This window comes from Enhydra lutris, unplaced genomic scaffold (genome assembly GCF_002288905.1).
Source record: "Enhydra lutris kenyoni isolate GAN:26980312 unplaced genomic scaffold, ASM228890v2 scaffoldscaffold14, whole genome shotgun sequence".
NCBI lineage: Eukaryota > Metazoa > Chordata > Mammalia > Carnivora > Mustelidae > Enhydra > Enhydra lutris.
The window spans coordinates 7,293,431-7,309,601 of record NW_019154098.1 but is presented as its reverse complement, the minus strand read 5'-3'; the positions used below and the strand labels follow the sequence as shown (position 1 = coordinate 7,309,601).

Below are 16,171 nucleotides of genomic sequence, written 5' to 3'. Positions count from 1 at the left end.
TAAATAAACTGTCTGGTGCTGTCCCACAGTAGTGGTTCATCCCAACAGACTGTTTTATTATCTAGTTGTGTTTTTTGTTTTTTTTTTTTTTAAGATTTTATTTATTTGACAGAGAGAGAGAGAGATCACAAGTAGGCAGAGAGGCAGGCAGAGAGAGAGAGGGAAGCAGGCTCCCAGCTGAGCAGAGAGCCCGATGCGGGGCCCGATCCCAGGACCCTGAGATCATGACCCGAGCCGAAGGCAGAGGCTTTAACCCACTGAGCCACCCAGGCGCCCCTATCTAGTTGTGTTTTAACCTGCCTCTCTCTCTCTCTTTCTTTCTCTTTCTATCCCATCCATGTGACTTGCTCCTGAGTGGCCAGGATGTCCTTAAGGATGTTTTCCATCACAACACTCCCCACCTGACAACTGTAGTAGCTCCCTATTACTGATCTGTTAGGATCTCAGTTTTGACCTCAGGAACCTGGCCTGCCCTTTTATGCTCTTGTCCTCACTTCTTCTCTGTGCTGACCCCTCGTCTCACCCTGTACCTGTTCCATCCTTCTGCAGGAAGCCAGGACTTGGAGTCAGGAAATGGAGTAGTTCATGCTTCTTCCCCGACGGGCTCTGTGATGGCAGGATCTTGTCGTCCTTACTTGTCTGATCTATTCCATTTTGTACTGTTTGAAGAGAAAAGGGGAAAATAGGTTTTGCTATCTTAGTAAAACTCCATTTATCAACTGTACAGTCTGACTCATCGAATGAGCGAATGTGAACTCGTGTTACACAGGGCTACTTACCTTCAGTGAAGAATTCATTTCCTTGCCTGACAAACTCCATTCCTTACCTTGGAGTTAGCTTTTCAAATAATTGCCCAAATTCCAAAGCTGCCAGCCCCTTTCCTGCAGCACCGTGTGCGTCGTATTACTGTTTCCGTGCCACACATTCTCTCTATTCTGTTCCCAGCTCCTAGTCCCTGTCCTCAACATATCAGAACCCAGTCAGTCCTTGCTTTTGGGTAGGTGACTCACCTAAGGGAACTGCTCACCTAAGTGAACCTTATTGCATTTAAAATAACCAGATTCTCAAATAAAATAAAATGTTTTATATGTAATTTTTGGACATCTGCCTGTTGCTTCAAGTGAAATAAGCAGCCCAGGTAAATCCCTACAGTTTCAGTAAAATAACACAGGAGTGAATAACTTAAAATGAATGATCAAGAGAGAGTAAGGCTCTGGGTTACTAGCCAAGATGCAAAATATAATCATGGCCCTTTCTTTATAAATTTTTATTCTATTCTTTTTATTTTCAAAAATTTTATAAGATGTTTAGAATTTTATTTTTATGTAATTTAAGTGGGTGAAATATTCATGTTTCAAAAATTTAAAACAGGGACACCTGGGTGACTCTGTTGTTAAGTGTCTGCCTTTGGCTCAGGGTCCTGGGATGGAGCCGGGCATCTTTCTGCTCCGAGGGAAGCCTGCTTCTCCCTCTGCCACTCACCCTGCTTGTATTCCCTCTCGCTGCCTCCTCTCTGTCAAATAAATAAATCTTAAAAAAAAAAAAATGTGAAACAGGGGTGCCTGGGTGGCTCAGTGAGTTAAAGCCTCTGCCTTCAGCTCAGGTCATGATCCCAGGATCCTGGGATCCTGGGATCGAGCCCCACATCGAGCTCTCTGCTCTGTGGGGAGCCTGCTTCCTTCTCTCCCTCTGTCTTGCCTCTCTGCCTACTTGTGATCTCTGTCTGTCAAATAAAAAAATAAAATCTTTAAAAAAAATGTGAAACAACATAAAAGATAAAGTCCTGTTTGTCACCTGATTCCCTCATGTCTGCTAGTTATCAGTGTTGCTAGTTTCTTATCTGTAAGTAGAGAGGTGTTTCCTGTGCATATGCAGGTGAATACGAACATATGTTGTTGTATCGTTTTACACTGTGTGTGTGTCTGTGTGTCTGTGTGTACTCAGCCATGTATCTGGTGGGGGCCTTTTGCTATCAGAACAGAGAGTTCTTGATCTTGTAAAGTAGCTGTCTGCTATTTCATAGTGCTTGTGTGTCCTAGCTTCTGTAACCAGGTTCCTGTTAATACACATTTAGATGATTTTCAGTGTTTTGCTATTAAAGACAATGCTAGAAGCTTTGTACGTAATATTTTACATTTAAGCATGTCTGTGGGTGAATTCTTAGAAATGGAGTTGCTCGGAAAAAGGAAGATATCAATTTAAATGTGCTTGATTCTGTGAGAGAATTTAAGCTTTTTTTTTTTTTTTTGAAGATTTGTTTGAGGGGGAGAGAGAGCAAGGGGAAGGGAGAAGGAGAGAAACTCTCAAGCAGACTCCCCAGCGAGCATGGAGCCTGTTGTAGGGCTTAATTCCAGGACCTGAGATCATGACCTGAGCTGAAATCAGGAGTCAGATGCTTAACTGACAGTCACCTAGGTGCCCTGAATGTAAGCATTTTTAATGAAAATTTATAGTGCTCTAATTATTTAATATTTTAAATGAATAACTGAAAATTTAACACATGTAAATCCAAAGGTATTTTGGCTGTTTCGTAGAGGATTAGTGGACTTTACTGTATTTGATGGGCTAAAATAAAAAGGCAAATGGCCATTGCTTAGGAAGCTCTGTAGTCACCCAAGGCAAAAACAAAAAAGAAATGAACAAATAAAAAAGACATTGTAAAAAAAAAAAGACATTGTAACTGACCCTAGACTTCTGGGATGACAGAAATGTGATGTCCATGGTTTGCAGGGGTGATTGAGTGGTTAAGCATCTGACTTTGGCTCAGATCCTCATCCCAGCATCCTGGAATCAAGCCCTGCATTGGCCTCTTTGCTCACCGGAAAGCCTGCTTCTCCCTCTCCCACTCCCCCTGCTTGTGTTCCCTCTCTCGCCGTGTCTGTCAAATAAATAAATAAAATCTTAAAAAAAAAAAAAAAAAAGATGTCCACGGTTTGCAAGCATAACATTATAATCCCCTACATTATCTAAAACCTAATCACACATTTGCTTATTATTTCTGAGCTGGGAGATGTCATTGGTACACTGCACTGAGTGGTAACAAATGTAATCCGGGGATTAGTAACAAAAGTCAAATCCCTCATGCATTCGACCTCAGAAACTGGATTGGATTTTCTCTATGGTTGGTCTTTACTAGCTACAGTTAACTAAGAGGTCATATCCACCTTGTGGGGGGGTCAAGTACCTTTCCTTCCCTATGGAAGATGAGAGAGGTGGTCACGTGGGCTTTGGAAAATGAAACTCCCAGGAAGGGAGAGGCGTAAATACCAGAAAGCTGTTCCATTATTTTATACATCATTTTGTACAATCCCCCTCCCCCTGATTTTTTTTGCATTGTATTTTATGGGACTTAATGAAAACATGAGACTACTTATAATCCTCAGTCAGGTGGAAATTACAAAATTGTTGATTGAATGAATAGTCCCTAAAAAGACCACAGAAGTTTTGACCAGTTTTGAATTTGGTAGCTGGAAGGTCTGGGGAAAGTACAGTAGCTGTGGTTTAAGCCAGGCGCGTTGGACCCCCCGGGGACTGGGGCGCCCTCTGCCGCTGCCGCTGTGCAGTCGGCTGAGTCCAGTCCTTGCAGGCCAGCACGCTCGTGGAATGGCCTCAGGCCTTCACAATTTTCAGATAAATCTTACACAGTGAAATACTTTATTTTAACATGATTCAAAGCTTACTTAAAGTAACAAGATATTTTAGCAGCAGAACATTTTCAAAGTTGATGGTCTAGAGAGGAAATTAGATATTTTATATATTTTTAAAAAAATTTATTTTCCCTTCCAAAATCATAGGTGTATCTCAAACTTTAATGAAATATATTGTAAAATACATATTTTTCTAATATTTTAATCTTTATGCTTTTATGTGTTGCTTAAAATGTTTACTGTCACTGATGCTAGGAATAACATTTGAATGCTGACTCTGAAGTTACATGTTGTCCATATAAGTGCTCAAAATAATAAAAACGCAGTGTTATCTGAAAATAGGTAATCACACCTATTTTAACAAACATTTATGTATGTTAAAAGTTCTTTTTTTTCTTTCTACCAATTATATCTAATTTTGTTGAATCTTATATGCTAAAGGCATTTCCAATTGTAGCATAAATGCATAAATAAAAATGTGGAATTAATTTTCTTCTAATTAAAGCTGAAGTCATGAATTATTACACTTGATGGAGCAGATGGCATGTGACTTATTGTTCTTTACCGAGGAAAATGAAACTAGTTTAGCTCATGTACGCCAGTTCTCCAGGTTTAAACCCCGTGTGTGTGCGTATGCACGTGCAAGTGTGTCCTTATGTATTCCTGGAGAACTTCTGGAAGAGTGTATGATACTGTTGCAGTCCTTACCTCTGGACTATGGGTGTGGGAGGACCCTCTTCTTTTGATTTTGTATCCTGTTATACTGTTTTAAATTTTTACCATGTATATATTTCATTTTTATAGGAAAAAGTAAAAATTCAAAGTACTCTTAAAGGTGTTTTCAACAACAGTAACAAGAATCATCAAGTAAATCTTTGCATTTCACATTCTTCTATCTTCGTGTACATTGTTCCCATACAGATTCTGTTTGGAATCCGTTTTCTGGATGAAAACCTAGGATGATACAAGAAAGCAGACAAAAGAATCAGTTTATTTGGAAGTTTAGTATTTTCTTCCGGGCTTTTCCTGCTTGCCTCCATCTTCCTCCCCCGCACTCGTAATCCCTTTTGTGTAGTGTCTCCTGACACCAGCCCTGTCCAGCACCAACTGGCTGTCCAGCAACTCCATCCAGTTCAGTTCTGACAGTGGCTCCTGGAGTTAGGGGATCACCCCCCTCCATTAGGGGACGACCCCCCCCCACCCCCGCCAAGGAGGAGGGCTGCGTTCTGCAAGAGTGCCCCACTTCAGACATAGCTGCGGATGGGGTGCCCGGGCTACCCACACTGCTGCCTGATGAGCTGCAAGCGTGGGGCTTCCACGACTCAGCCTCAGGTTCGGGAATGCGCTAGAGTGACTCTCAGACTCAGGAAAGCACTCTACTTCCCATTATGGTTTGTTCTAAAAAATACAAGTCAGAAATAGCCAAACAGAAGAGGGGGTGTGGAGGCAAGGTGTTGGGGAAAGGACGCGGGGCTTCCCTGCCCTGTCTAGGCACTCCACCCTCCCAGACCCTGTTGTTGAGGGGGTTTCATGGTGTTTTCATTATGTGGGCACGATTGACTAAGTCACTGATGATTGAACTCCTTCTAGCTCCTCTTCTCTCTCCACGGGTGGGAGTGCTGAACACGCCAGCTTGGCACTTGCTTGGTTTTTCACATGGTTGCTTTTTCTGGCAGCCAGCTCCCTCTTCCTCCAAGAGTCATCTCATTAGCATAAAGGCCTGTATGGTTGAAAGGGGCTTGTTAGGAATGATAAAGTGCACTCCTGTCTCTCAGGAAACTCGTAGGGTTCTGGGAAATCTGTGCCAGGAACCTGGGACAAAGACCAAATGTATATTTTTCATTATGTCCCACATATATACTGACTTTTTACCGTGCATTGTTACAGAAAAAATTATTCTGATACTTGTTAAAATAGAAAGGACGACTTTATTCGGGACTATCATGATAGGTGCCAAGACGGTCTTGTGGAGAAGAGAGATCAAGTTCAGCTCTGAATACAAGCAAGACAATTGGGGGTTTAGCTCTGAGGAGCAGATGGAGGGGTAGGGGGCGGAGGAGGGGAGGCATCAATGCCATTGGGATCCTTAGTGGTGACTGAAGTCTCCAGCTGTCAGCAGAGCCTCCATGTATCCTGAGGTGCAATGAAAATCTTATTTTCTGTCTTACATGACATAAAAAATGGTGGGAGAGACGGCAGTGGCACACTGTCTTTATTGTCAGGCAAAACTGGAGGTAAATCCTGCCTTTGCTATCAGCAAAGTAACCTTTCAGAACTTCCTGTTTGCCAACTCTTGTGAGGATTGAATTATGTCATGAATGTGGCACATATTAAATTCTTAAGTATTCCTAGCCCAACAAGCAGAACAAGTGAATATGTTTGCCCCTTTATACACCAGATGCCATCTTTGGGCCTTCTCCATGCTGTGGTTCCCTTCCTTGAACCTGCGTATCTTGTGGTCCTTCTGGAAGGAGCAGTGCATGTACACATTCCCTTCAGCTCTCATTCAGACACCTGCTTGTGTACCTCTTGGACGGCCAGATGCTGTAGGCAGCAGCATGAGGAAACAGCATCTGAAATGTTCCAGGGGCTGGGAGGTGCACGTGGTGTGTGCTTAGTGGCAGATGTTTATTGGATGAAGAGACAGATTTTTACCTAAGAGAGATTTATGTTCTGGTGGGAGAGTGTTTGGTCCACTCGGCCTGCTCTCGCAGCTCTCCCAGAACACTGGGGAGCTGATGAACAACAGAAATTTATTTCTCACAGTTCCGGAGGCTGGAAGTCTAAGACTCACATGCCTACAGATTTGGTGTCACATGAGGGCCCATCTCCTGGTTCATGGACAGCAGGTCTCTTGCTGTGTCCTCCTGTGGCAGAAGGGGTGAAGGAGCTCCATGCGTAGAGTTTCTTTCGCAAGGCACTAGTCCTTCTCCTGAGGGCTCCACCCTTATGACCTAATCACCTCCTGAGAACGCCCTACCTCCTAAGACCATCAAGTTGGGGATTAGGATTTCAACCTGTGAATGGGAGGTTCCAGACATTGTCTGTAACAGAGATAAACTATGGAGGCACCACATTTTCTTTTCAAGAGGAGTCATAGTAGAGTTGTACATGAAGTGTTTTCTGAGCATCAAGGTGGCAGGGATTGATTCCTTCCTTCCTGCCTCATTGGTGAAAGGGATTGTCACACATTAAAAAATAGTATTCAGTGTGGCTGAATCTTGAAGGAGGTGTATGACGTTGAAATAATAACATTACAGGCAGCGAAAAGAACGTTAATGAAAGCATGAACGTGTAGTTGATATGGGTCACTTGTGAGAAGGGTAGATTTGGTTGGGGAGGTCAACGGACAAAGTTGTGCGGGACTTTTCATGCCATCATAAAGAATCAGTTCCTGTGGTGTAAGCCTCAGAGAACCAGAAGCTAATGGATAGGGATGTCAGTACTTGGTAACACTGAATGGAGAAAGTTTTCTGAACTCTTCTCAGTGGTTTGAGCAGCCTCTCACTAGGATTCCAGAAGGCCCCAAGAAACTTATTTTTGTGTCTGTTTTTTTTTAGTTTGTTCATTGTTCCCTCCATTAGCGTGGGCTGTTGAGATTAGACTTTGCAGAGCCACGGTACATGCCTTTTTTCTGCTGGTGAAGGAGGTTTGATAAAATGGGAAATATGCCGTTTCTTGAAAAACTCCTGTTGATTGGATAGTCCGTATTTCTGTACTTGATATCATGCCACAATAATGCTAACAAGAACTTCCAACCTCTGGGGTTCTAAATCAGACACTTCATGGTTATCTTTTTTCCTCCACAGAAATAGAAAAGTTTCAAAAAGGAGAAGGCAAGGATGAAGAAAAGTACATCGATGTGGTGATTAATAAGAACATGAAGCTGGGACAGAAAGTGTTAATCCCTGTAAAGCAGTTCCCTAAGGTAAGACAGCGAGGTTTGCAGGTTGTGGCAAACCTAATCACGAGGGAGCAGATGTTGAGTTTATGTTCTGTTTGGTATTTTCTTGAGGTGTTTTCCTTTAGCATAGCCCTCCCCTACCTCATACCAACACAGGCACACTTTTAAAGTTAATTAAAAATTAAAAACTTACCTAGTGATCTTATCTTTTTCCGTTTGACTCTAATGTGAGTTAGGGAGCCCTAAAGAATTATGCTTCTGAATCATCCTAGACGTGACTTTGGATAACCTATGTAACTTCTACTTTAATTTCTTAATTTGTAAGATGAGATTAGATTGTTAAGAAATAAGATTATCCATATTAAACGCTTAGCATTGAGTGTAAGCACATGAATGCTCAAAATATTATCTACTCTATTTCTCTGTTCGAGAAAAATGTTATTTCTCATTTATTGTAAGTATTATTATGTCATTGAACATGATTACAATAGGTGCTTTAAAGTTTCTATCTGATTCTAAATCTTGGTCATTTTAGATTTGGCATGACTTGATACATTGATACTCTTTCTATCTTGTTTTTCTTTCTGCTGAGTGTTCGTGGGCCTGATTTATGCATACTGTTGTGTACATTGGTAGTCCATTACTTTTGACTGCTCAGTAGTAGTCCATTATCTGAATACACAACAATAAATTTATTCATTCATTCACGAGGGCAGTTTTCAGTTTCAGGTTATTATAGATTAAATTACCGTGAACATTTTCATACAAGTTTTCATACATTTTTGGTTATGTTTTTATTTCTTTTGAGTAGATATACATGTAAGATTTAACTTGCTATGTATTTAATTTTCCAAGAAATTGCCGTACTTTTTCCCAAAGTGATCATACCTTGTTGCTTTTCCAGGAACAGTGTGAGCCAGTTGTAGCGGCCCTGTATCCTCATCAGTGTCTGATGTTCTCAATCTGTTGAATTTTTGACCATTTGGATCGTATGTTGGTATTTTCCTGTGGTGTTTATTAGCATTTCCCTGATTAGTAATGATGTGTTCATTTCATGTACTTACTTACTGGCCCCTCCTGTATCTTCTGTTTTCGAAGTGTCTTTTAAGGTCCTTTGCCTATTTGTAAATGGTCTGTATGTCTTCTCGTCATTGAGTTGTAGGAGCTTTTCTAAATGTCCCAAAATAAGTCCTTCGTTAGATTATTTTGTGAATATTTGGCTCAGTCTCTGGCTTTCCTCTAATTTTCTTCATAGTGTCTTGTGATCTGTAGAAGTTTTTAATTTCCTGATGTCTGTCTACTATATCAAGTTTTCTTTCCTCTTATGATTATTACCTTCTGTCAACTAACAAATCTTTGCCAGCTTCAAAGAGATGCTAGAGTTGTTTATAAGTTATAAAGCTAGTCTCCTGTATTTCTCTAAAAGCTTTACCATTATAGTTTTTACTTTTAGGTCTATGATACATTGCAAATTGCTTTTTCTTTATGTTGTGATGCAGAGGGTTCAAAATTTATTTTCTCTCCATGTAGATATCGAGTTTTTCCAGTACCTTTTGTTGAAAAATGTTTTCCTCCCATTGATGGTGTTAGCACCTTTGATGAAAATTACATAACTGTATAAGCGGGGGTCTATTTTTTGCACACTCATTTTTGTTTCATTCATCTATTTATGGATCCATATGCCATTACCATACTATCTTCATTACTGTAGCTTTTTATAATAAGGCATGAAGTTGAGTGATGCAGTCCCTTCAACGTTATCCTTTCTTTTTTAAGACTACTTATATAGAGGTCCTTTTCAATTCCATGTAAATTTAAGAATTATTTTATTAACTTTCACAAAACATTCTGCTGGGATAATGATTACAGTTGCACTGTATTGATTAATTTATGGAAATACTACATCTTAATAACATTGGGTCTTCTCTTCCTTGACATGGTGTATCTTTCCATTAATAGATTTTTATTTATTTTTTAATTTTTTTCCATTAGTAGATTCCTAAATTGCTATTAGCATTTTATTCTTTTCAGGGTAAAACTCTTACTTGCATTTTGTTAAATTCATTCTTAAATCTTTTTATGTTTTTTTGATATTATTGTACAATGGATATTTTAAAATTTTATTTTCTATTTTTTTCCTTCTAATAGAAAATTTTGTATATTGACCTTACATTCTGCTACCTTGCCAAATTCAATTGTTTTCATGAGTTGTTTTATAGATTACTTAGGATATGCTGTGTGTACAGTCTTATCACCTACAAAACAGATTACTTCTTTCCCTCCAATTTTTATGCTTTTTATTTATTTACCTTACATTATTGTATTGGCTAGGATCTCTGTGTAATGCTTGAGTACAAGCAGTGAGATTAGGCCTTCTTTCCTTGTTACCAGAATGGAAAGCATTAAGAGTGGTAACAGCCAGGGGGTTTTGTAGATGCCCTTTGTTAGGTGGAGGAAGTTCCCTTCTGTCTCAGTTTTGCTGAGAGATTTGATCCTGACTGGGTGGTGAATTCCATTGAATGGCCTTTTCTGTATCTACTGAAATGAACATAGAAGGTTACTTCTTTACACTGTTAATATAGTGAATTTTATTGATTGATTTGTCTAAATTAAACCAACTTTGGATTCGTGGGTTAAACCCTACTTATTATTATGTCTTATATTTTGTTGGGTTCAAATGCCTATATGTTCATGGGCAATACTGGCCTATAATTTTTTTTTTCATATATAACGTATTTGTCAGATTTTGATATTAGTGTTATGCTGGTTTCATATAGTGAGGAGTGTTCCTTTCCTTTTTTTTTTTTTTAACCCCAAAGAATTTATGTCAGTCTGATGCTGTTTCATCCTCAGTATTTGATAGAATTCACCAGTGAAAAACCCTTTGAGCCTTCAGTTTGATGGTGAATTCAAAGTCTTTAATTGACATGGTGCTAATCAGATTTCCATTTCATCTTTTGTTGTCTCCTCCCCGACCCGCTGACAAGAGATTTATCTATTTCATCATAATATTTTAGCTATTACTTTTTCAAATATTTTTATGCCCCTTTCTTTCTTCACCTTTGGAAACCAGTTACACGTATGGTCACCATTTTGATATTCTCAGAATGGTTCCTCTATCTCTTTTCTCTGTTCCCCTCTCCCTGCCCCATTCTTCAGATTGACTTACACTTCTGTATCGCTAATTCATGGATTATCTCTTACATTATCTTCATTTTCCTGTTAAGCCCATCAGATAAATTTTTATATCAGGCATTGTAACGATCTGTTTCAGAATTTATTATTTGATTCCTATTCAAGTATGTGTATGTAAAAATTGTTCTTTCTCTGCTGGGATTTTCTGCTTTTTATTCATTATAGGTGTTACATTATTTTGTGTTATTGAGTCCAGATAAAATAGGTGCTTTAAAGTCTCTAATTCTGAAATCCTAGTCATCTTGGATTTGGCCTGAATTGATAAACTTATCTTGATAGTCAGGCATAGTGTTCCAGTTTTTTTGCGTGTCAAATAATTTTGGATTGTACCCTGGGGGTCATGAGTGTTGTGTTGTCAAGACTCTGGATTCTGTTCTGCTGTTTGAGGAATGTCGGTGACTTTGGATTCAGACAGCAGACTTGTTGAGTAGAGTGCACATCTCAGTTCAGTTCTTAGTTTGACTTCGGCATTTGTTTTTGGCAACAGGGTCCTAGGGATCAAGATTTGGGCGGATTTTTACACAAATTTGGAGCCCCCCACCCCCAACTCTGTCTTTCCTAGTATCCCTCCCTCCCATTTCGGCACTGTGGTTGCCTCAGACTCTGCCACCCAGGCTAAAAACTCTAAACCAGTAAGTTTGTCCAGGCCCAGTCTTCCAAGTCTTGACTCTCTTCCAGAATCCCCTTGCTTTTGATCATTCTCCAAAGGCTTCAGACAATTGGTTTTTGTATTTTGTCTGGAGTTTAAGAATTTATAGTTGTTATCTATAAATGGTCATCCTGTTAGGAGCCTACACAACCATACTTGCAGAACTGAAGATACATATTCTTAGAAAAGAGGAAACTATGTTGTGAACATTTCATAGACAGATTCATTACTAAACACATCTTGGCTTACAGAAACCTTATAAATTGACCAGTATGCTTGATACACTATATGCAAAATATGCAGTAGATAGAAAGATGAACACTTTTCTTGTCCTTAAATAGCTCATAGTCTGGTAGGTGATTAATCTGGAATTAATACTTTGTGATTATGAGCGAGTATATGAAATAAAATATGGGTGTAAAAGTACCTGAAATAAAATCTCAAATATTGTTTTTCACTGTCAGCTTTGATGAGAGTGGGGGCAGACAAATTATAATTTGTGTCTAACAGAGAGCAGAGTCTATTTCAAGTACATACAATATCTGAAGTAGGCTGCTTAGAATTCCACTGCTTCCAGAACGCTGAGAAAAGATATTTCTGCCTCGCCAAATTGAGCCTGGGAGTTTCAAGCCAGACTTTTGTGAAGGCTAATCTGGCACTTGCGGCAGTTCCAAGAAAAAGCTTAAAGCTCTCCTGCTGGTGTCAGTGTGTAGAGGAGCTGAAGGAAGCTGGTGATGGTGGGCGGAGTGGTGGTGGGCACCCAGTTACCTGACCCTACGTACCTTCAGCTGCTGGGGCAAGAGGGCAGTGCTGTTTGTGAAACTCCATCCAGTGAAAGGATTTCCATTAATTGAGTATTTTCTCTCAGTGAACCACTTCCAACTCTTTCGGTGGACAGCCCTGGACGTGAGTGTTTTAGGAGCAGAGCTCAGGCACATTCGCGCTCGAGTTGTAGCCAGAGCTTGTAAAGTGGGAAACTCAAAGTAAACACTGTCTTATGGGGTGTTTTTTAAGACTTAAAGCTGTAGTAATTGTTATCCAGAGTTTTCCTGTGGAGAAACCCTTACCCTTGGTCCTGAGCAGCGGCTAGATGCACTGTAGGTGCCAAGTCCACGTTGGAACCGAGAGGTCCTCTGTGGTTTCCATTTTATGTTCTGTTGTTGCTGTTGTTTCACATATCGCCGAATCCGTCCGTCCATTCATACTCCCAATATGAGCAACCTGATGTCCGGGAGATAGCCTGAGGGGTCCATGGTCCGGGTGCTCCGGGCAGGCAGAGAGGGGGGTCGTGCTGACTCTGGGAGAGGCCGTCCCGGAAGCGGCCATCTCTGAGGAAGCTGGCTGGGCCTGGGTCGGAAGTAAGTCAGGGCGAGGTCGCGGAGCGGCCGTGACAGGGAGGCCCAGGGCAGAGAGCAGTTGTGAAATTATAAGCCATTTTATTTGGCTAAACAGGGCAATTTCAGTAAGAAGTGCGGATTTTTACAGAGTAGTAATAGATAAAGTGATCAGAGAGCGGAGTGCGGGGTAGGGCCGGCCAGCGAGGGCCGCGGGGGTCCCACAGGAAGTGACGTGTGAGCCGAGCAGCCGGATGCGGGGCTTCTCCAGGCGCCTGGTGCTGCGAACCGTCAGAGTCGTGCTGGGGCGGACTCCGGGGCGCGGTTCGGGAAAGCAGGCTCTCCGAGGAAGTGGGCTACATCTCCGTGCAGCCTTGCACACACCGATGCTGTGCTGCTGCGGTGAGATGTCTGCTACAGTGAGGCAACATGTAAAGCAGGTAACAATCCCAGTTGGACAATTGTTTAGGGAAAATTAAAAAAGACACTTGACTCTAGAGCAGATGCTATGGTAGAGGGTAGGACCATGTGCCTCTGTCTGCTTTATGTTTCTGTACTTTAATGTTCAACAAGTTGGTGCAACTTTTGTAACTGGGATAAAAAAAAGATTGCCATTTTGGGGAAAAAATGGACCTGCAATTGTTAATTTGGGAGAGACCTTTGAACAGTGATTGTTAAGATTTAGGGTACTGAGTTAAATTCTGTCAGTTTTAGTTGTAAGTTTAAGTTAGATTTATTAATGGTCTTAATTTGCTAGTTGTTTAATCTATTCTAATATATGCACACTAATTATATATGCATACTATTCTAATATATGCATACTGTTTTCAAGTAACATTAATCAACATGGTTTATTACATTGAATGTCTTCCTATTATGAGCATATTTTGAATTTTATTTATTTCCTGTTTCACAGAAGCTCTTAGGCTAAGGGTCTTGAGAGAGAGAACAGAGAAGTACCTATAGAAACATGTTCCATCCTGGAGTTTGAGTTAAAGCTCAAAAGACTTTCTTTTTAAAAATTGGTTTGCATTTTTCGCTTGTAGCATGTTGCAGACAAGTAAAAGTCTATGAATTTACTACAGGGTAGAAACCTATTTCATAGAAATCTTGATGGGTTTAAAAATTTCCCACAGTATTATTTTGACAGTTATGTTGGTATGTTAACACTTGCCTTTTATGTGACTCCTAATTGATTTTCAGAGACATATACTATTTTTCCAGAGGCTTTATGTGAAAATAGTGTTTATTTTTTGTGTCCATTTGGTAGTTTATCTGTAGAAATAAAGTGATAGCATGCATGTATGTATGGTACTTGTATGTATGTGTGTTAGGTACCATTACAAAAGTTGATTTTGGTGTCCAGTGGGGATTTTGAAACTTGTTGACATCAAGGAAGGCTGATACTAAAAATAATCACTTCAAGACACATGTATTTGTGATAAGTTGTGATAAGTTTCCCTCTTGCTATGCATTAACTTTTGGGACACCATGATGAAGTAGGAAGGCCACTCTGGACTCCAGTACCTCAGGGAATGTACTGACCTGTAAGGCTGTTGTTTGACCATGAACCATTCAGGTCATCCTCCCTCTATCTCAACAGCCCACACCTCCCAGGGAGCCAAGAGCTGTGCGGTCGCAGGTAGAGATGGAGGGGTGCGTCTGTAGAGGCTGTTTTCCCCATGATTGTGATCTTGTGACACATTCTGGTGTCATGATAATTAGAAAGTTATTTAAATTGGTATTTGTAAATATGATAGCAACTCAAAAATATTATGAAGAAATTTCAAATCTTATCCTGTGACTTTTCCTTTGTTCTCTTTAAATAATTTTTCTGATTCTTTATAGATTGATTTTTCTTTATAGTTCTTGATTATTGACCAGGAAAGGAGCACTTAAACCTAGATTTAGATTTCTTAAGTGGACTCCAAAACCAGCCAGGCATAAATTACAGGGCTCCTGAAAGAATTTGTGTTCCTGGAGAATATTATTTATGTTCCTGCAACATAGACATAACCAAATTTTATTACTTTAATTCCTCCTCTTCTTGGCCAACCTACACCTTCTCCTGTGTTCTTATTTCACTGAATGACAACACACATGCATACCTAAGTTCCCAAGCCTAAATGAAATCGGTGTGTGATTTTTGTCTACTAGCTTCTACTTGATTTACCTCCTCCCCCTCCATTCTTGAAATGCCATGACTTTTACACATTTATTATTTTTACTTCCTCAATTAATTACAATTCATCTCTATGTTTGTATTCTATTACTAATCCTTAATTTATGCTGTTGTTGCTCGCCCATCTTATGTAACAGGCTCTTGTCCAGATCAATTTCTTGCCTTTAGATTCGTAACCTCACAGCCAGAATGTTGAAGTCTGGGAGTTTCTGGTTAAAATTTCAATCTCATTTTTGGATAGTTTGCGTTTTCTAATTTGTTTTGTCATCTGCCCTCCCAAGGAGTAGAATCCAGCCTTGAGCAAATAGAGATAGAAAGTATGTAGATTATTTCATATTGTACATTATTTGTGGATGCCTGTATGTATGGATTTGGCCCATATCATCTCCTGGAGTTCTTTGTACATTTCATTGATTTTTAGAGTTGCTGATGTCTAAATAAGTTGAGCTCTTTGCTGTTTAGAAGTCAATACTATGTTAAAGTTACAATCAATGTGACAGCACCAAATAATCTTCACTACCAGTAATACTTAGTGATTTGCGGTTGGCAAATTAATAAACTTAAATAATTATTTTTATCTGTAGCTTTAATAGATCACAATAATTTCTGCAGCAAAGAAAATCAATAAAAACTGTGTTGACTAGTGCCATTTGTCCCAGGATAAAATAAATTTTAATTCCACAAGTATTTCTTGAGAAACTGTTATGTAAGAAAAATGGTGACTCAACTATGGCTCCCAGTTACTCCCAAAGGATTGATACTCTCATAGGGAAAACAGAGTACATTTCACTAAATAATATAGGGTAAATACTAAATTAACGTAAGAAGCAGACAGACACTCCAAGAATTTAAACATGTAAGAGAGAGCTATTTTTGGAGAAAGAATTACAGATGGAATTAAATTTAGTCCCTAAGTGTAAGTTCAGGATGTTAAATAAGTAGAGATCAAAGGGGAGGGCAGAGTAACTATTGAGCCAGAATGATTTAATTATGGGAAATAGTAGGTTGTAGCAGTCACTGGAATGATGACAACTAGTCTGGAAAGCCAGTTCAGTGCTGTACTTGGGCATCAGAATTGTACGTAGCCCGGAGGAGCCCTGGAAGGCTGACGACACTGAGACAGACAACTGGAATGTATGGGGAAGGTGTTCTATATTCTAAAAGAACTTACTCTTTAAAGTCCTCAAAATTTAGGAATGATTGATTTAAACACAAGTTTGGAATGTTCAAACAAGTTTAAACAAGTTTGGCATGACTTTC

The 16,171-nt window shown here is 39.8% G+C and overlaps 1 protein-coding gene across 2 annotated transcripts in view; it reads left to right on the top strand.

The window, feature by feature from the left end:
- The window catches only part of LOC111146653 (KH RNA binding domain containing, signal transduction associated 3), a 185,097-nt gene that overhangs the window by 56,787 nt on the left and 112,139 nt on the right, over positions 1-16,171 (top strand). For both annotated transcript variants that reach the window (XM_022502292.1, XM_022502293.1), the window contains exon 2: positions 7,457-7,575. In XM_022502292.1, coding sequence (XP_022358000.1) covers positions 7,457-7,575 — 119 coding nt within the window. The remainder of the gene's footprint in view (positions 1-7,456; positions 7,576-16,171) is intronic.